The 20486-nt window shown below is 46.1% G+C and overlaps 1 protein-coding gene and 1 pseudogene across 1 annotated transcript in view; one reads left to right on the top strand and one right to left on the bottom strand.

Annotated features, from left to right (window-relative positions):
* CDHR3 (cadherin related family member 3) overlaps positions 1-19038 on the bottom strand; it is a 66356-nt gene extending 47318 nt beyond the window's left edge. Inside the window, exons 1-4 of the mRNA XM_002751711.7 lie at positions 18904-19038; positions 12156-12358; positions 6120-6285; positions 3014-3111 (exon numbers count right to left, since the gene is read on the bottom strand). Coding sequence (XP_002751757.2) covers positions 3014-3111; positions 6120-6285; positions 12156-12358; positions 18904-18949 — 513 coding nt within the window. The 5' untranslated portion in view covers positions 18950-19038. The remainder of the gene's footprint in view (positions 1-3013; positions 3112-6119; positions 6286-12155; positions 12359-18903) is intronic.
* Positions 13889-14297, top strand: LOC108592891 (ATP synthase F(0) complex subunit f, mitochondrial pseudogene; annotated as a pseudogene).
* Positions 19039-20486: the final 1448 nt, after the last annotated feature.

The following is a 20486-nucleotide window of genomic DNA, read 5'->3' as shown; positions in this document are numbered from 1 at the left end:
TTCTGCTGCAACTCTGAGTAGCCCCTCCCCAAACAGCTCCTCAGCTCACTGCAGAAGCCACAAGTCCTGCAGCTGCTCTCAGAACGCTCTTGATGGCACTATGTTTTTTTTAAAGGGAGCAACACCTGCTGCAGTTGCTTCCCACCTGGGCAACTCCCCTTCCTCTGAAAGGGTAATTATCTGATGTCTGAGGTGTTTTAAAAGGGCCCATGATCTTATTCCGTCTGCATCATTTGGAGAGATAAATTTAAATGGAGATTAAAAAACAAATATAGATTTGTCTTCACGACTGAAATTCTTTCCAATTTGCCCCACTGGATCTTATACAAACTTTACAGCAATTGTCATATCGAATGTTAATGATTTAATGTATGCCTCTGTCAGAGATCAGAGCACAATACCCCAAAATACGGCATCTTGGCAACTGAAGACACCTCAGAAGGAGGAAGGCCACTCTGACTTTCTCCCCTGAAGCATGATCATAAAGGAATTCTCTGACCTACCACCCCTAAAAATAGGTCATGAGACCCTGATTCCAGAGGGATTCCAGACCTGCAACCAGAGACCAAGAAGAATCTGAACAGAGCCTTGCTAAATTCCCCTGTTGATTACCTTTAGGTCGTACTCCTTTTTGTCCAGTTATGATTCTACCTCAAACCTCGGCATAAAAATACAGTTTTCCCTGGGGGTCTTTGAGTTCTCATTTCTGAAGCCTCCCGTGTCATGTAAAACTTTGGTGAAATAAATGTGTTACACTTTTCTCTTGTTAATCTGTCTTTTGTTATAGGAGTGTCAGCTGTAAACCTTTTAACAAGTGAGGAGAAGCTATTCCTTCTTCTACCCTATGCGTGGATGTCTCCCATTCAGACGATAAACTTCCTAAGGTCAGTGTGTCCTACTCGTGTCTGTTTCCAAAGTATCTAATAGAATGCCTGGCACATAGATAGCTCTTCGTAAATGTTGAAATGAACTTAATACGGAAGCGAGCTGCTATGCTCTGGGCTTCTGCCATTATCTGCATCTGGAATCGCTGGTCGTCAGTAAGCTAAAGTGGCCATAGGGCAGAGTTCTGGCCGCTGAGGTATGTGGCAGAAGTCCTCTGGGTAGGCCTTCCAGGAGAGTTTTTGTTTTCCTGCCAAAAAAGGGACAGATCGGGCCTGTCCACTCTACCCTGTATCCCTCCCTGCCTGCTTCTTCCTTCTTTCTGCATGGAACTCAGAGGTAAAGCCTGGAGGTGCAGCAGCCATCTTGCAATCATGAGGTGAGAAACAGAGGGTAGTGCCAACAAGCAAGCTCTGGATAGAAAAGTAGAAATGTAGGAAAGGCCCCGGCTCCTGATGGCAGCAGCCACACCAGGGCTGAGCTTCCTGCCTGCCTGCCTCTAGGCTTCTTCTTAGAGAAGAAAAAAGTTCCCATGGCCACCACCGTGGTTAAGTTCTGTTATCTGCAGACAAACACATTCCTAACTAGTATGAGAAGTATGTTATTAAGAAGTATGCATTTCAAGCACCTAGTATTGCTCTTAACACATAGTAGATGCCCATTAAATGTTTGCATATTCATGCAAATGTTAACATGAATGAATTCTGAAGGAGTTAATGAATAAATGGGTGATTTTCTTTTTTTACACAGAAGGGTCATCTTCTAATAAAAACGGAGTATTCCCTTACTTTAAGTTGTATCGAGTAATTTTATAACAGCTTTGCGTCAGAGTCTGTAGACTATATATATGCGTCCTGGTATTCCCAAGGCTCATTTCCTCCTTTTAGAAAAAGTAGTCCAATTGAAGCTGCAAATCATGCAGCAAACAGTGGAGACAGCCTCCTGGTGTTCCGTTCCCCAAGTGTCATATTTCAAGTGTTCTCTTCTCTGCAAAGCAGGGTTGGCAGGAGTGTTTCCTGCTCCAAGGTTAGTCGAATGGGATTCGCTTCTTTTTTTTTTTTTCCTCCAACCTGGGCTGCTCAGCTGCAGTGTGTGCACAGAGCATGTTAGTGGGCAGAGCCAGGAGCTGAGGCGTCCATGCCCAGGGACCAACTAAGAGGCTTCACCTGAGAATTGGTGGTTACAGTTGCCCCACTGGTAGCTACATTAAGAGAACTAATTAAGAAGGGAGAGAAGAGATACCCACTGTCTCAGACCGAACCATGAGGCAATTCCCCAGGACCCAATCTCCTGTTCTACAACCTAGAATTCTGAAGACTCTTTATTTTTTTATTTCTATTTTTAGAGACAGGGTCTTGTCTATTGCCCAGGCTGGAGTGTAGTGGCATGATCACAGCTCACTGCAGTCTCAAACTCCTAGGCTCAAGCGATCCCTCCACCTCAGCCTCCCAATTAGCTAGAATTACAGGCATGCACCACCATGCCCAGCTATTTTTTTATTTTTTGTAGGGATGAGGTCTCACTATGTTGCCCAGGCTGGTCTCAAGCTCCTGGGCTCAAGCCATCCTCCCCTCTTGGGATTACAGGCATCAGCTGTCGCATCTGGCCTCTGTTTTAATTTTTTCAACTTGACTCTAAACAGCTTGACTTCATCTCTTGAGAAAGGTATGTAAATACTTGGATTTGGGATGTACATTTTATGCTTTAAAATACTAGAGTTGGTTTTTATCAGCTTAGATTTTTAAACTATTGAGCAGTTTGACATAGCAGGCGCTGTGCTCAGCGGTTTTACATGCGTTGTCGACGTCATACTCACAGCTTCTCTACTGTGGCGGGTGCTAGTATCTTCTTGGTTTACAGATGAAGAAACTGAAGCTTACAGAGGTAACCAATTTGTCCCAGATCACACAGAGCCACACCTCCACTCTAGAATGTCTGGTCCCAGAGCCCCTTCATTCATTCCAACCATCCGGCATACACTGTGTTTGGAAGTGGACAGGATATTCCCCCGATGGCCGCGGCCCACACCCACCCTGCCATGGCCCAAACCCACCCCACCAAGACTCAGGACAGCAGGCTCCTGTGTCTAAGCCAACACAGACAAGCACCTCTTCCATCTAAGGACACTTACACTGAGGGGAATGTTTTGGCCTGTGTCTTCCGGATCGAAGGCCTCAACCTTGTAAATGAATCCAGGGTTTGCTCCTTCTACTATGTAGAGTTGTAGACCTATACCAGTGTCCAAAGTGGAATAAGAAACATCTTATTAGGTAAAGCAAAAATGGGGAATTCCAAAATCAGGGCAGCTGTACGTAACCAAAGGAACCAAGTGTGTTGGCATCCTGAGACAAAGGACGCAATAAAAAAAGCCATGAGCAAGGTCACTGGCCAACTTTCCTAAGTGGGTCCATTTAGGGGAATTCATAAAGTGCTAGTTGGCCAAGCTGTTATCAAGTCTTCGTTCATGTCCTTTGTTGAGAGGTGCCCCAGGGTAATGCTGTTTAAGGTGGGGAAGGAGGAGATAGGGCAGAGAGTTGGGAAGTAAACCCAGCTAGGAACCTCCAGCACGAGGATCCCTATGTGCTGGATCCACTTTAATGTGCAAATCCGTCCTCAGCTCTGCTAAGCTACCCCTCGAAGGACACTTGGCAACTCCGCAGAAATGAGCTACTGAAATGAGGGACCTTACGGCAGAACAGAGAAGAGATAGAATAATTAGGGGAGGGCTACAGAGGCTGAAGGGAGGAACCAAAAATTGATTTCATCTGTTTCAGAGTTTTTCCTGGTGAAGGAGGAGGATGGAGGAGCTGGCAATAGCAGCACTGACCAAGGGCCACGGAGCTTTCAACCAGGCATTTTTTTTTCTCAGTGATGACTGACAATAAGAAAAGTAACAGGCCAGGCGCAGTGGCTCACACCTGTAATCCCAGCACTTTAGGAGGCCGAGGCAGGCGGATCACAAGGTCAGGAGTCCAAGACCAGTCTGGCCAACATAGTGAAACCCTGTTTCTACTAAAAACTACAACAAAATTAGCCAGGCACTGTGGCAGGCGCCTGTAATCCCAGCTACTCGGGCACCTGAGGCAGAAGAATCTCTTGAACCAGGGAGGTGGATGTTGCAGTGAGCTGAGATAGTGCCATTGCACTCCAGCCTGGGACTAGTGAGACTCCATCGCAAAAAGAGAAAAAAGAGAAGTAACTCACTCTTGAGTTGTTACTGAGGACTTAATATACATTTTCTATTTTCATCTTCATAACAGTTCTATTAATAGAAAGCACGCATTGTATTTATTCTTTTAATGTAATTCTGCTTTTGGAATGAGAACTCCGAGACTCAGGGAAGTGATGAAGTTGTCCTAGCTAGTAAGTGATATAATCAAAATTCAAATCCAGATGCCTTACATCTGAGCTTCAGCTTTGATTCACTTTTTATCACTCTCATGCTTCATTCAAAAAAATATCTATTGAGCACTATGTCCAAAAACTGATCTATACACTGGGAAAACAGCAGCTGGCAAAACAGAACCTCACTCTCATGCAACTTCCATTTCCATGGAAAGATATGGATAGCAACATAATTGAGTAAAACCTGTGTATACTCGTGAGAAACATGAGAACAATTGAGGGAGGAAGTGCGAGTTGGGTTATAATTTTAATACAGTGGCTATGAAAGGTTCACTGTGGCGGGGAAGGGCATGACACTTGTCAAGATTTTTATTTTTTGAGATAGGATCTCGCTTTGTCAACCAGGTTGGAGTGCAGTGGCACAAACACAGCTCACTGCAGCCTCAGCCTTCCAGGTTCAAGTGATCCTCCCTCCTCTCCCCCTGAGTAGTTGGAACTACAGGTGCCTGCCACCACACCTGGCTAATTTTTGTATTTTTTGTAGAGATAGGGTTTTGCCCTGCTGCCCAAGCTGGCCTTGAACTCCTGATCTTAAGCAATACTCCCACCTTGGCCTCCCAAAGTGCTGTGATTACAGGTATGAGCCACTGCACCTGGCCTAAAAGAAATGAGGAAGAGCCAGGAGATAGGAGGGGATGCAGAGGAATCAACAAATGCAAAATGCTGAGGTAGGGCCACGCCTGAGGTGCACAGATCAGTAAGGGGTCCAGAGGCTGGGTCAGAGGGACTGAGCGGGGAAAGGGGGAAAGGAGGGGTGGGAGGGTAAGGAATGTAAGCAGCTTGATAGATTTAATGGGCTCTTAAGGAGACTCCCTCTGAGTGAGATGGGAAGTTCTTGCAGGGTTTTAAGCAGAGGACTGCCTTAACTGACGTTTTAATAGGATCCCTCTGGCTGCTGTTTGGAAAACAGACTGCAGGGGGGCCAGAAGGCCAGCTGCCAGCCATTGCAACAATCTAGGTGAGATGGGATGAGTGGTTTGGACCATGGTTGTAGTGGTGCAGACACTAGAGAGGGGCCGGGTTCTGGGTAGATTTAGAAGCTGGCAAGATTTCCTAATGGATTTCACGTCAAGTGTAAAAGAGAGGAGTCAAGGATGACTCAAGGTTTGGTCCAAGCCACAAGAACGATGGAGTTGCTGCTAACCAAAACGAAAACAACATGGGAGAAGCAGATTCCAGTGGGCGCGGAGGGTGGAGAGGAAGCCAGGACTTTGATTCAGAAGCACGTTAATTTGCGATGTCTGTTAAACATCCATGTGGAGATGCTGGGTGGGAAAGGTGGATATTTGTGTTAGGACTGCCACAGCTCAGGGCAGCACCTGGACTGAAATGACAGGGATGAAAGTGGTCAGTATCAGGATAGTGCTCAAAACCAAGAGCTTGGGGGAGATCCTATAAGATGTTAGTTACTGTGTGCTCTGGTCCTTTACATTGTCCCTATTCTGTAGCAGACACATACTGCCCTCAAGGAGTCAGAGTACATGGGGAGAATGAACAAGCCACCAATGGCCACAGTGCACAGGAATGGCCTGGGGTGGCTCAGCCAGATTCCTCCACAGTGATCCACTTGAGGTCCCCGAGCTCCAGTTTCCTCCCAGGGCCTGGGAGGGGACCAAGAGAAACCATGCCTGTTAAGGGCTCTGCATACTGCTGGACATTATCACTGGGAGTGTTGAGCTGGAGGACATTTCATTTATTCCCAGCTCATTAAGCAGCTGCCTTTTCCAACGAAACAGCTGCTTGTTTATTTACTTTTTATGTTTCTCTCTGTCCCCCAGGGCCCTCCCTGATGCCACCGTCTGGGCTGCAGTGCACATCCTGGTGTATCCTACCTTCCGCCAAGTTGCCTTGAAACTGAGGCGGCTCGTTCACATCTGTTACCTGAACAGTCAAGATTTGCAGGTCTGTGACACCAACCTCATCCTTCACATAAATATGCAAATCAAATATGTTTGGTCCTGTTTCAAAATCTAGTTGTTCCATCCCAGTGGTGACAACCTAAAACAAAATGCGAAATTCTTAGTCACCATGCAGAAAAGGATCCGTTTTGTAAGCATACATTTTGCAAAGGGATATTCCTAGGTGGGAAGCATCTGGCATCCCAGAAACCAGCATTCATTCACTGTCAGAGGAACCAGTTGTTTTGCCTGAGTCCTTCCAACATAAGCCCTGTGACACTTCACCAAAGGGACTCCTGCATGTGATGCTGCATTTCCAAGAAAAGAAAAATATTCAGGAGACATTCTGATGTAATTGACTGGGGACAGAAAGCCTGAGAATGAAAAACAAAACACAAACAAAAAACCCTCCACTACTTGGGGGTAGGTTCCTATAAAAATCCTTTAACTACCCTGAATGTCGCTGGATTTCCTCATTGTTAAGAAAGAATGCTGCGCTTTCCTGGGATTCCGTTAAGTTCTATCTTGACTCATCACTTCATTCTAATTTTCCCAAAGCCACATCCAAAAATAAACAAGAGACGAAGGATACATCTGCATAAGTAATGACGTTTACTTAATCATCAGGCTGCTCACTTTCTGCCTTTCCAAACAGTCTTCCATTGTCAGGAGCTTTTGTTGTCTGCACTGTCAGTATTTTGGAGATGTGGGAGGGATGCCAGGAACCAAGGCCAGAGAGACAGCACCAGAATCTAGAGCTGTTGCCAGCAGGAACACTGGTGGTCCACGTTGGGAGGGTCCCACTAAAGCCAACTAAAGACCGGCCTGTGACTGCTCATACCTATAGGCACAGACCCCTGCCAACTTGCACCTTGAACTCTCAGAAGGCTTGGAGCCCTTTGGGACATCAAGGACTGAATTCCATGTATGTCCTTACTTATGCCAATAGAACCTTTTGGTTATTAATATGACTGGGGCCAGGTGATGAGACACTCAGCATCTTACAGTGAAGGCAGAACTTGGCTCCAACTCCATTTCTACCACTGAACTTCTGGGTGGCCTTGGGGAAATCACCTTTCCTTTCCCTGATTGTGTTTCCATGTGATTGTAACTAGGGAAATAATCATTGCATTAGTTAAACAAATGAAGAGTGATACAAGGTGTTAAACAGCTAGATGAAGGTACCATGGAAAATGAAGGGGAAAGTTCAGTGTGAGCTGTGTTTAGTGGGGGAAGGCTCCATGGAGAGTTGGTAGGTATTGTGTTGGATGCTTCAGGTTCTGGGTTAGAGGAGAACAGGGCCACAGATGTGAATGAGTACTTGTGAAGGGAGAGGGTATGGAGGGTGGTTGAGGCGGGAAAAGAGGTATTTTTATGTCTACTGGTGAACAGAGGCAGCCTGGGAGCCACCTAAGTGGAGATGAACTGGTCTTTTTGAGAATCACATGGTAGTGAGGGACAGCACATGGGTCAAACACAGATGCTGGAGCTGGACTGACGGGCTTCAAAGCCCAGCCTTCCCATTGCTTAACCTTTCTGTGTCTCAGTTCTCCCATCTGTAAAATGGGGATAATAATAATACTTTAGGGGTTGCCAGGAGGATTCAGTGAGCTAATCTATGGGAAGTACTTAGAAGACCGTCTGGCACTGAGCAAACACTCTGCGAATGGTGACTTTTCTAATCACTGGGTAGTCAAAAACTGTTCAAGGAATGTATGTTCACCAGAGCAGGTGGACTTCTGTTGAGATGGTCTGCTCTCGATTTACACCCTGGCTTCCTGCTAAGCCTGGAACCTGCTCCTGCACTCCAAGCTTGGATAGATCCTTGACCTCAGTATTACCTATTGCCAGCCCCTTCTCCTTGGGGAGTAGCTCTTACACCCTAGAGGAAGAAAATAGATCAGCCAAAAAAGGGTCCAAAAATGCTGTATCTTGGAACTGAAAGAATGGGGTTGCTCTCAGCACAGATGAAAAAACTGTTTTGTTGTTGTTGTTACCAGCATTTATGTGCCAGATTTGTTGAGCCATTTTGTGGAGTATTTAATTTAATTGTCACAATGACCATAGTTTGGTAAAACTTCCTCCATTTCATATATAAGGAGATGAACTAGGAGAGGAGGGGAAGGAGCTCTCCTAAGCTCATAGCTGGGAGTGGTGGAGCCTGGATTTGGTTGCGGGCAATCTTGCTAGAGTTTTTAGTGAAAGACAGTAGGTTTTGCTTTAGGCATGTTCAATTGGAGGTTGTTCTGGAGAAGGCTGAGAAGGTCCCCAGTGCTCACAATGGTAGATGGGAAAAGAGGGGAGTCAGGCTCAGAGATGGGCAAATGAAAGAGGGGCAGGTGCTGACCTCCAAAGGGCCTTACAGAGCCCATCTCTCTGCAGCTGGCTGGTAGTCACTCCTCCCTGGCCTCTTGAGCTATGCTTCTGGTGCCGCTCCAGGAGAACACCCTTGACCCATGATTAGCTACAAGTGGCTGAATGAGGATCTGACATCTCTCTTGCTGGGCACTAGCAAACCAGTGCAGCATGAGGGCAATGAACAAGGCTTCTTGGGGCCACCTGATTGCAAATCCCAAGACTGCCACCTCCTAGCAGTGTGAACTTAGGCACGTTGCTCAACCTCTCTATGCCTCAGTTTTCCTGTCTTCAGTGTGCAAAATAACAGTACACCACTTCATAGCATGGTTCTGAGGATTCAATGAATGCGTTCACAAAATGTTTAGGGAAATTCCTGGCATATGATAAGTGCCCCGTAAATGAAATGTTAGCATCCTCCTCATCATTATCATTACTCCTCCTCACCACCCCCTGCCCCGCCAGAAGTCTCAATAGCTGTGTCCCAAAGCAGGAAGGCTTGGCCTGTTGCATGATTTGGAATTTACCCTCAGAAAGTATAAATGAGTCACAAGGCAAAATGGTGACCTAGACTTGTCATCCTCCAGACCGTCAAGGCTGTCCAAGGAGGAGCCAGGTTCTGCCACAGAGATTTTCAGGCCTAGAAGGCTGTAGGAGCAACTCTTGTGAGCAATTCGGGTGGAGAGTAGGATCTTTGTGGAAGGACAGTAGACAACATTGGGTAGTTTTTGGGGAGAAGGAATCAATTCTTAAGAACAGCTTCATGACTCGTAAAACTGTGGCTCATCTTAGCACTAACACAGGGTCCTAGGCAGCTGCAGGGTGTGGTGTGAGGAGGGCACAGGACTAGGACAATACACCAGACGCTTGAGCTACATTAACTGAGGGGCCGAGCAATCTGCCATTTCTAGAGGTTATGACCAAGATGGAATTCTTCCTTAACAGCTGTGCTTGAATCCCATGGAATGTGGGAAGAGCAGATCCCATGAAGTGAGTTGAGAGCTCACCCAAACAGCCATAGACATGCATGGCACTGTGACAGAAAGCCTGGGACTGGGGAATCAGGAGACTGAATGAAGTTCTTATTTCATCTTTCACAGCTGTGTCATTTCAGACACCTCATTTAAATTTGCTGCATCTCTGTTATACCTAAAATGGGAATAAAAGTTTCTAGATAGTGATGATATTAATGTTCGTTGTTGCAATTAAGAGATCAAACTGTGTGCAATGGTGCAGTGCCCGTAGTCTCAGTTACTGGGGAGGCTGAGGCAAGAGGATCACTTGAGCCCAGGACTTCAAGTCCAGCCTGGGCAGCACAGTGAGACCCCATCTCAAAAAAAAAAAAAAAAGAGATCAGGTATGTGAATGTGCCTTGGAGGCCGTATGCAAATTGAAAGGCGCCTGGTCATTATCATCACTAAAGACTGTAGACCATAAATGCTGAGGATGAGAACTCCCAGGTGGAAACAACCCAAATGTCTGTCAATTGATGAATGAAAAACCAAATGTGGAATGTAATATAATTTAGCCATAAAAAGCAATGAAGTAGTGATCCAGGCTACAACATGGGCAACCCTTGAAACTTTATGCTAAGTGAAACAAGTCAGTCATTGAAAGACCACATGCTATAATGATTCCATTCATAGGAAATGCCCAGAATAGGCAAATTCATAAGGACGACATAGATTAGTGGTTGCCAGGGGTTGGGGAAATAAGGGAATAGGCAAGGGACTGCTAATGGGTACACGGTTTTGTTTTGGGGTGATGAAAATATTCTAAAGTTAGATTGTGGTGATGAGTTGCATGGCTGTGAATACATAAAAACCACTGAATTGTACAATTTAAGTGGCTGGATTATATTCTTCTGTGAATTATACTCAATAAAGCTGTTTTTTAAAATGACAGCACTGGCGGGCCGGGCGCGGTGGCTCACACCTGTAATCCCAGCACTTTGGGAGTCCAAGGTGGGTGGATCACGAGGTCAAGAGATCGAGAACATCCTGGTCAATATGGTGAAACCCTATCTCTATTAAAAATATAAAAAAATTAGCTAGGCATGGTGGCACGTGCCTGTAATCCCAGCTACTCAGGAGGCTGAGGCAGGAGAATTGCCTGAACCCAGGAGGCGGAGGTTGCAGTGAGCCGAGATCGCGCCATTGCACTCCAGCCTGGGTAACGAGAGCGAAACTCCATCTCAAAAAAAATAAAAATAAAAAATGAGAGCACTGGAGCCAGGCTGCCTGGCTTCCAATCTCAGCTTAGCTACCGACTAGCTGTACAATCCAGGGCAAATTACATAACCTCTCTGTGCTTCATGTTCCCCATCTGTGAAGAGGAGGTAATAAGATAGACACGATCCTTACGCCTTGGAGATTAGAAAAGCAAACACATGCAAAGCACTGTCAACAGCACCCAACGCACACAACGCACTCTATGAGGGCAAGCAATTTACAAGGCTTACGGGAACTGAGGAGCAGCGGCCACTGTTAAAGATAAGCTGGGTGTCTAGGGAGTCAGTGCACAGGGCAGGTAAGTCACAGAACCAGCATCTGGGACCCAGGAATGTAAACCACATGCTGCAACGTAGACTGAATGTGTGCTCCTCTCCTCCCCGAGGGCTCCCCTGGGGTGATCAGAATACCAGGAGCCTGGGCTCTGGCCTCCAGCCGTGGGTTCTGCAGGTCTGCTACAGGGCCCCAATGTGCACACTTTTTCAAAGCAGGTGACTCTAATGATGAGCTGGGTTTAAGAACACCTAGTGGGAACCCCAGAGAAGCAACCAAGCCTAGGCCAAGCAGGCCTGAGTCCACTGGGTCCCATAAGGACCCCAGAGGAAAGGCAGGTCCAATGGCAGAGTTGATGATGGCAGCAGGAGGTTTCCAGGCCAGTTGAGGAAGGAGGTAGGGGCAGGGAATACTGAAGCATAGGCTGATCCAGACACTGGGACCCTAAAGACACCTTCGAAGGCCTCTATGGTTACCAGTGGTAAGCATGCAAGAAACAGGCTTTTACCCACTTTAGGGAAGTGACAACTTTGGAAAAGATTCAAATGACGAACTAGAAAACAGAGCAGCAGAGGCATGCCTCCTGAATGCCAGTGGTTGAGTCTGAATTATCCAAGAGGAAACATTCACATGGTAGGGCTGGACATGTAGACATATATTTTTATTCAAAGGGTATATAGTTTCCTTATTAAATAAATCTCCTCTTAGATTGTCTCTGAAACAATCAGACTTACAGGAAAGCAGAATCACTAGACACAAGTGCATCAGAGCATGGCTTTTAAGGAGATTAATATCCAAACAGTTCCACCTAAAGAATTTAGATACTGTAGGCTCACCTAACATCTGATGTCATGTGAGGGGTGGAGGCAACAAGAAGCAGCTTTCTGTTTGCAGCACTTTGAGCATAATGTTTATGTGAACTGTGTGGAGTGGAGACGGTCTGAAGGCTACACGGGCATCTTCGCACAGAAGCCCTGGGATGCCTCAAACAGGACTTCTGGGTCTTTAAACCAGAACGGAGGAATCCACCACCGATCTGGAATCCCAGCCACCCTCACGTTCAGGGTCACCTCTTTGCAGACAGCACCCACGTTGGTAAGTTGTTGCTTACCTCAAAGTCAGTGCCTGTCAGCCAATTCACCCTGAAGGCTTCCGTGAGGGGATTCGAGTTGATTATCAGGGGAAATCCTGGGATCACAGGTGACAGTGATGCTGATAATTTCACAGAAAACTTGTGCACCAAAGTCCCAGGTGGAGAATTCTCTGCGACGGTGCCTGTAGCAGGTAAGAGGATTAGGTGTTGCGCCTCTCCCCCTGTGGAGTAAAAAGGATGCAGGATGACATGAACACAAAGCCTTTTGCTGGGAACAGAGACTTAACAGCTTGGTTTGTGGCTTCATTTCGTGGCTCGGGGTGACGATGAGAGCTGGTCACTCCCCAAGAACAAATGATCTTGCCAAGTGCTGGCAATGGATATGTGAGATCTCCTGGGAGCCAAGAAAACAACCACTTCCAAACAACCAAGAAATCTGCTTCTGTCGCTCGGTAAATAAAGCTGCTGCTTTTCTCCTCTCCCTGCTTCCCTTCTCTTTTCTTCCAGCCTTTGGGAGGAGCAGCGAAGGAGAAATGTGACACCTTAGGAGATAGACACCCACCTAAAGGACCTCCCCTGATAACGTCTTCTCTCTTGCCAGGACCCTGTAGCTTACACGAGTTTGTTTTCCTTCTTTGTGTCAGTAATCTAGAGGTCACCTGAGAATTGAGTATGCATGTTCTCTAGAACACCAAAATCGTAGTAAATCTCTCCACGTCCATTAGCAATCTCAAGGACAATTTGTGGTCATTACTGGACTGTGTAGACATCATGCAGAGCATTATCAATACGTCTTGGTTGGCAGATTAACAGCCATTCCACAAAGGAGGAAACAAGAGGCTCGGGGGTGGCATGTGAATTGTCTTGGGCTGCCTTACAGGCAGGGAATTTTATAATTTAAGAGAAAGCACATTTCTTCCAGGAAAGCCTTGGGACCATTCTAAGGTCTCCATGACAGTGCAAGACTTTGCCAGTGCAGAGAAAAGGAACAAGCTGTGTTCTCTCATGAGTCTATAGTAATAGTTACTGTTGTGGGTTGAACAGTGTCCCACCCGGAACTGCAGAATGACCCTATTTGTTTTTGGTTTTGGTTTTTTGAGACAGAGTCTTGCTCTGTTGCACAGGCTGGTGCAATCTCGGCTCACTGCAACCTCTGCCTCCTGGGTTCAAGTGATTCTTATGCCTCAGCCTCCCAAGCAGCTGGAATTAGAGGCACAGGCCACCACACCTGGCTAATTTTTGTATTTTTAATAGAGACAGGGTTTCATCCTGGTGGCCAGGCTCGTCTTGAACTCCTAGCCTCAAGTGATCCACTTGCCTCAGCCTCCAAAAGTGCTGGGATTACAGGTGTGAGCCACCACGCCCAGCCAAGAATGACCTCATTTGAAAATAGAGTCTGGCCGGGCGCGATGGCTCAAGCCTGTAATCCCAGCACTTTGGGAGGCCGAGGCGGGTGGATCACGAGGTCAAGAAATCAAGACCATCCTGGTCAAAATGGTGAAACCTCGTCTCTACTAAAGATACGAAAAATTAGCTACGCATGGTGGCGCGTGCCTGTAATCCCAGCTACTCAGGAGGCTGAGGCAGGAGAATTGCCTGAACCCAGGAGGCGGAGGTTGCGATGAGCCGAGATCGCGCCATTGCACTCCAGCCTGGGTAACAAAAGCGAATCTCTGTCTCAAAAAAAAACGAAAATAGAGTCTTCATGGATGCAATGAGTTGAGAGGCAGTCATACTGGTTGAGAGTGGGTCCTAAATCCAGTGGCCAGTGTCCCCATAAGAAAACAGGACACATACAGCAGACACCAGGACTCCAAGATGGCGTCACTTGTACCAGTGAAGGATAAGAAACTTCTGGAAGTCAAACTAGGGGAGCTGACAAGCTGGATCGTGATGCAAGACTTCAGCCCTCGTGGCATTGCCGAAGTGCTTCGAAGAGGTTACTACCAGTACTGCAGCAAGTACATCAATGTGAAGAAGGGGAGCCTCTCAGGGGTTACCAGGGTGCTGGCAGGCTACGTGCTCTTCAGCTACTCCTTTTCCTACAAGAAGTTCAAGCACAAGCGGCTACGCATGTACCACTGAGGAAGAGGACACACTGCTCTCCCCCGACGACCTTGACCTGAGCCCCTCCATAAGGAACACAGTCTCAATCGTTGTTGAATCCTCTTATATCTTAATGGAAATAAAAGACTGGTAGTGAAATAAAAGACTGGTATGTGGAAAAAAAGTCAGGACACGCACAGAGGGGAAAAGGCCATGATCTAATGGTGGCAGAGACGTGTGATGCCGCTATAAATCTGGGAATGGAGAGCAAACAGCAGAAGCTAGGAGGTGGGCATGGAGCAGACATTCCCTCAGAGCCCCTGCAGAAACCAAGCTGCTAACCCTTTGATTGCGGATTTCTAGTCTGCTGAGCTGTGAGAGAATAAACTTCTGTTGTTTTCAAGGCACCCAATTTGTGGTAGTTTGTTACCGCAGCCCAATGTTACAAAAAAGTGCAAAATGTAAAATCCTGTATTTCATTTACTCCTCAAACACCTCTCCCAGACAGGTATTAATGTCATTTTACAGATGGGGAAACTGAGCTGAAATCCACACAGCAAATAATAAATAACAGATCCAGGATTTACACAGGTCCCTTTTCCCAGCCAGCCTCCCAATCTTGGCCACCATCAGACCCTGAGAACAAAACCCTGAACAAGTAGGAGGCACGGGGGTAGGTAGGGACAGTAGAAAGCTTTGTCCCGCTGAAAGGTATAAATGTTCTAGAAACAAACAAGCCAGGATGTTTTCTTTCAGTTGGTGAGGGGTGGATCAGTGCAGAGGAGTAAATGGAAGTGAAAAAAAATTGAAATATGAAGCACATTCACTGATACAAGCTTTTATAAATCTAAAGTCATCTTATTTAGTTTAGAGGCTAAAATGCATAATGCATAAGTTTTTGTCGCTTGCAGAATTATCAAGTTTTATGGACAAGGACTGTGCAAGGACTCAGAAATATCAAAACAGCTGAAGTTTAGGTTGATGCAAATATGAATAGATTTTTAAAAATCTATTAAAGTTGACTTTAATATTATAGCATTCTTATGGTAAAAACCAGGAGCAAAAGAGTATGGTTGGAGTATTTAAAGACAAAGCTCTCAAAAATAGTTTTTCAGGGCTGGGCGCAGTGGCTCACGCCTGTAATCCCAGCACTTTGGGAGGCCGAGACGGGTGGATCACAAGGTCAAGAGATTGAGACCATCCTGGTCAACATGGTGAAACCCCGTCTCTACTAAAAATACAAAAAATTAGCTGGGCATGATGGCGCATGCCTGTAATCCCAGCTACTCGGGAGGCTGAGGCAGGAGAATTGCCTGAGCCCAGGAGGCGGAGGTTGCGGTGAGCCGAGATCGCGCCATTGCACTCCAGCCTGGGTAACAAGAGCGGAACTCCATCTCAAAAAAAAAAAAAAAAAAAAATAGTTTTTCAAAATGAGAAAAATAATCTACGGCTTTGATATAATAATCTATGGTTGGGTATTCTCCATTCTCTTTTCTCACAGTTGAAAGTCACTAGGGCACCTCCCTGAGCTGTTCATGGGAGTGTTTCCTCACTGTTTAGAAGATAAAGACAACCATACAGGAAATAGAAGATTGGCAATCTGTCTTATGGAACGCCCACCTTCTCACCCATATTCTTCCCTTGCCCCCTCCAGCCCTCTCCAATGACTTGTGCCCCTCCAGGCAACAGACAAAGTTAGAACTTGCTATGTTTTTCTCAATGATAGCCTGAGGTAAGATAGTGCCTAGCCCAAATGAATAGACTAAAATAAGTACCAACCTGCATTTACCAAGCACCTGTTCAGCGGGCACAGCGCTAGCTCCTTGACTCCCTGATGCCCCTCACTCCCAGCACAATCTGCTGACGGAAGTATTGCTGTCACCATTGCACACATCTGAGATCATACACTAAGGGAGTGTCATGGAGGGCCCTGGCTCATGTCATCTGGATCTTGTAGCTACCAGACTACACATACCTACTACTGTCAGTCACTCTATGCCTGTCACATGAGCATGCACATAGGATGCAGCATAGTTATTCTGTGACCCTGGGACACTGCAACAACATGGCTCTGGGAGCTGGGAGGAAATTGACCTTCAATCTGGATGTTAGATCTGGATGATGCAATCTGTAAGAGGCTGTTTTGGGACCAACATGAAGAATTGTGCTAGAGTGTGAGTATGAGCGTGGTATGAGCTCAGGTAGGAGGGGCTTGCTAAGCTCCACTCGGGGCTCTCCACAGCCTCACCCCAAGTGGGGAGATCACTGTGGCTCCCAACCTTAGTGCAGCTCCTTTGGGGAGCTGGGTACTGTGGAGAAGCCACGTTCCTCAAATATTGCTGCTGATAGCTCCTGGTTTTCTTTGATGGGAGTATATCCACTGATTTTCTTGAATTCATCATTAGTGATAATTCCTGGGTCTGAGAGACTAATTCCATGAAACATCCATCCAATCCTAGGCATCTGACTCCAACGACAGCTCCATGCTGTTTCCTAGGTCAATCCAGGAAGGCTCCATGAGAGGGGTGGGGCTTGAGTTGGGCCTTGAAGGAAGCATAGGAGTTACACCACATGAAAGGAAAGAGGATGCTGTATGTTACTTCATTCATTCATTCACTCATACATTCATTTACTTGAGATGGAGTCTCACTCTGTCATCCAGGCTGGAATGCAATGGTGCGATCTCGACTCACTGCAACCTGCACCTTCCAGGTTCAAGCAATTCTCCCACCTCAGCCTCCCAAGTAGCTGGGATTACAGGCACCCGCCATCATGCCCAGCTAATTTTTTACTGTATGTTACTTTATTTGAGATTACTATAGTGATGCCTGCTTCAAGCACCCTGAAGGGGTGCTGATGTGGCTGCCCCACTGGAATCCTCTGTAACACAGGTGTTAGTGTGGAGGGCAATGAGCAGATTCCCAGACTCACAAAAGATAGTGAGAGAGAAACAGTTTGCATCACAGCAGCCCTTCCAAAAATAAGATTTGACCTAAAGGAGTCTATTGTGTGTTTTAAATAAGAAATCTCAAGTATTTCTTGCAAACCTTTGTGATCTGTCCCTTTCACACTTCTAATAAAGTTCTAAATGATAGGGTTTAGTATAAGAAATTGGGTTCATCCTAACCTCACTCTTTCCCCAGTCACAATAAAAGGCACCTCAACTCAAATGATGTGGCCGTAAAAGCCCATGTTTCTGGGGGAATCTGAAACGCTTACTTCAAGTGACACTCTGAACTACGCATGCCCACTTCACATTCACAGGGTACCTGCCCTCTGCTTAGCTGAAAAGTCCAGATAAAAGAGGGCTCAGTATTAGGAAACCCAGGTATTTATTTATCTTATTAGCAGATTGAAGAGGAAAATTAAATGGTCATTTTCATAGATCTTGAAAAAGCATTTCATTTAAAAATCCATTTCTATTTAGAAATTAATATTCTTATATTTTTATTGTATGTTTATTTAGAAATAAATACTCCAATATTCTCATATTAATAAGAATAAAAGCCACCTCCTTAACATGTAACATTCTCTCCCACACCAAAAGTTAACATCATGCTTAATGGGGAACAAGACAGGAATTTATACTCTTGTCATTATTTAAAAATGATCAGAATGTCCAGGCCTGGCCATTAGATAAGAAAAAAATAGGAGCTATAGAAATAGGGGAGGAAGAATATAAATGTTCATTCTTTTCAAACGTGGGAAATTCATGAGAATCACCTGAAAAACGATGCCAAATAATAAGACAATGTGTTAATAGGTTTCCATACCTCATCCAACAGTCAGCTGAAAGATGTAGGGAGGAAGAGATTCCATTTACAAACGTGAAAAAAGAAGAAGTAAAAGAACTAGAAATAACCATAATCAGAATGTGCAAAATCTATATGAAGGAAACCTCAAAATACTCTTAAGGAAAACAAATGAAGACTCAAATAAGTGTCTGGAAACCTGTTCTTGGATTAGGAAGACTCAAGAGGATCACCAACACTCACCAACATTTACTAAGCATTTACTGTGTACTCAGACACTCTTCTAAGTGTTTTACCGTAAAACTCATCAAAGATGTAAATTATCCCTAAATAAATCTGCAAATTTAACATGACTAAATTCTGTACATTATGCATATACTACTACCTATTCAGAAATAACATTTAATTTTAAAAGTGCAATTTTAATAATCCAGGCTGACATTCATAAATCATCCAAGATTCTTGATGGCCTTGAAGGAGGAAGAGGGAATGAAAGGATGGCTAGATTGGTCTTTGGCCCCTCTGTCAGATGGTGTTTGCTTTGTCCAAGAGGAAGACAGCCCCTCAGTAACTCAGTTTCCTCACAGGATCACTTGGCAACCTCAAATTGCCTGGCCAGAATCTCCACAAAGACTGACCTGACATGCACACAAAGCTCTGCCATGAAAATTATTTTCCCAACCTTAGATCTCAGGAGGACTACCAAATGCAGGCCAGTTAACGCAAGAGGGAAAGTGAAGTCTCTACCAACATATGTGAGATTAGGCTCTCTAAGCATCTCTCTTCTCCAGGGCTCCTACCCGGCCCCCCAGGGCTCCCCGGAGCTGCATCACCTCACTCATAATTGCAGCTAAGCCCTCAGTTGAACAAGCCTCCCAGGAGCAATTTCCTTTTTGGGGGACATTGCCATACATGGTATTATGCAGACCAAGTAGGCAAGCCATTCCAAAGCAAAATTGAGTTCCCACCTGACATGGCACCAAGGAGAGCCAGGAGAAGGATGGCTTCTTGCATACTTGACAGTCACAACTGTGTGTACTTCCAGCACATGAGCCACAATCTGAATCCCGTCTCACACTCCAAGTGTATTTCAGATGCCACTCAGCTTCCCCTCCAGGTTTTGTTGCCATGCAAGAAATCAAACAGAGGCTTTAGCAGTAGCCAAGGGAGACTCTAAACACCACAGGACTGTGTGTTCTTTGATAACCTGCTTCTGTGACTGCATGGTACCCAAGAGATCAACTGGCCAGTCTTGGTCAGCTCAGAGTTCACCTTAAAAGTCCACACTCACTGAACATCTCAACTGAGAGCTCCAAAAGAGAAGTCAAAAGAGAAAGCCAAGACCTGGAGATAACAGTAAGAGCTGGACATGCGTACGTAGTCCACCCCCAGTAGTCTCAGTCACCCTGTAGCCAGGCTTGTCATTCCCAGAAACAGGGGCGGGAAGTGAGAGTTTTTCTGATCTCCTGAATCAATGAGCAGGACTCAGACTTGGGAATCAACTGGCACTCATTGTAAAGACAAGATCCGAGAGCTGGGAGCAGACCCGTCCTCATGGGTGACTCGAGGGGGAAGACTGCCCTCTGACTCCTCCCCTCACCACCACCCCTCCAGCTGTTGAAGAAGGCTGTGAAGGAAGATTACTGGAGTTGTGAGGCTTCTGCCCAGTGAGGAGTGATGCAGGTGTTGCCCTTCATGATGTTTTTCTGCTCTATGCAGCCCTGTGCCAGGGCACAAGATGTGGCATATGAACAAACGCGGGCTGGGGTCTAGTCTCCACCGAGAAGGAGCAACAGCAGAGCAGAGAGAGGGCGGCCGAAGAGTAGCCTGTCGCATGGTGCAGTAAAAGCAGTAGTGGATGTAGTGGAAGGCGGCTGGGCTTGCACCATCTCTCCTGTTCCTGTGCCAGCTTGGGGAGAAGAGCCCAGCAGACCAAGGCCAGGGGCAGCAAGGCAGTGAAGAAGGTGGGGAGTTGAGGCAGAACCTCCCAGTCTGGATGAGACCCCACAGGCGCCCTGAAAACTACACAGATGCCCCACAGGTGAACCAGCTTTAGGCACCTGGTATGTGGAGGTCACCAACGAGGGATAGAGGGAGACACTGTAATGGAACCAAACTGGGGTCCGCTCACCTGGTGCAATAAAACCAGATATCCACACCGAGGTTTCTGCAGCAATAGAAAGGAATGCATTTATTTGCAAGGGCACCGAGCAGGAAGGACCAAGCAGCTAATGCTGAAATCCTGACTGATCTCCATGATAGCTTCGGAAACGAATACATGGAGGTGACACATAGGTTTTGGCCTGAAGGAGCGGGATGTCCTGAAGTGGTGGTGGTGGTAAGGAAAATGTGGTTAACGGCCAGATTCAGATTTGCATTTGGTTAAGGAAGAGAAGCTTTGTTTAAAATTTTGAGATCAGTAGAAAAAAGTATTACCTGGCTGGGAATGTGACTCCCTCCTCCCCTTGTCAGGCCTCCAAGTCCAAGCCTGGCCATGATAGCCTTGGTGACCTGCCTGTACACTTCCTGATGGCCTCCAGGAGCCAGAAGG

This window comes from Callithrix jacchus, chromosome 11 (assembly GCF_049354715.1).
Source record: "Callithrix jacchus isolate 240 chromosome 11, calJac240_pri, whole genome shotgun sequence".
Classification (NCBI taxonomy): Eukaryota; Metazoa; Chordata; class Mammalia; order Primates; family Cebidae; genus Callithrix; species Callithrix jacchus.
Note: the sequence above shows the minus strand (reverse complement) of the source record. Positions and strands in the feature narration are given on the sequence as shown.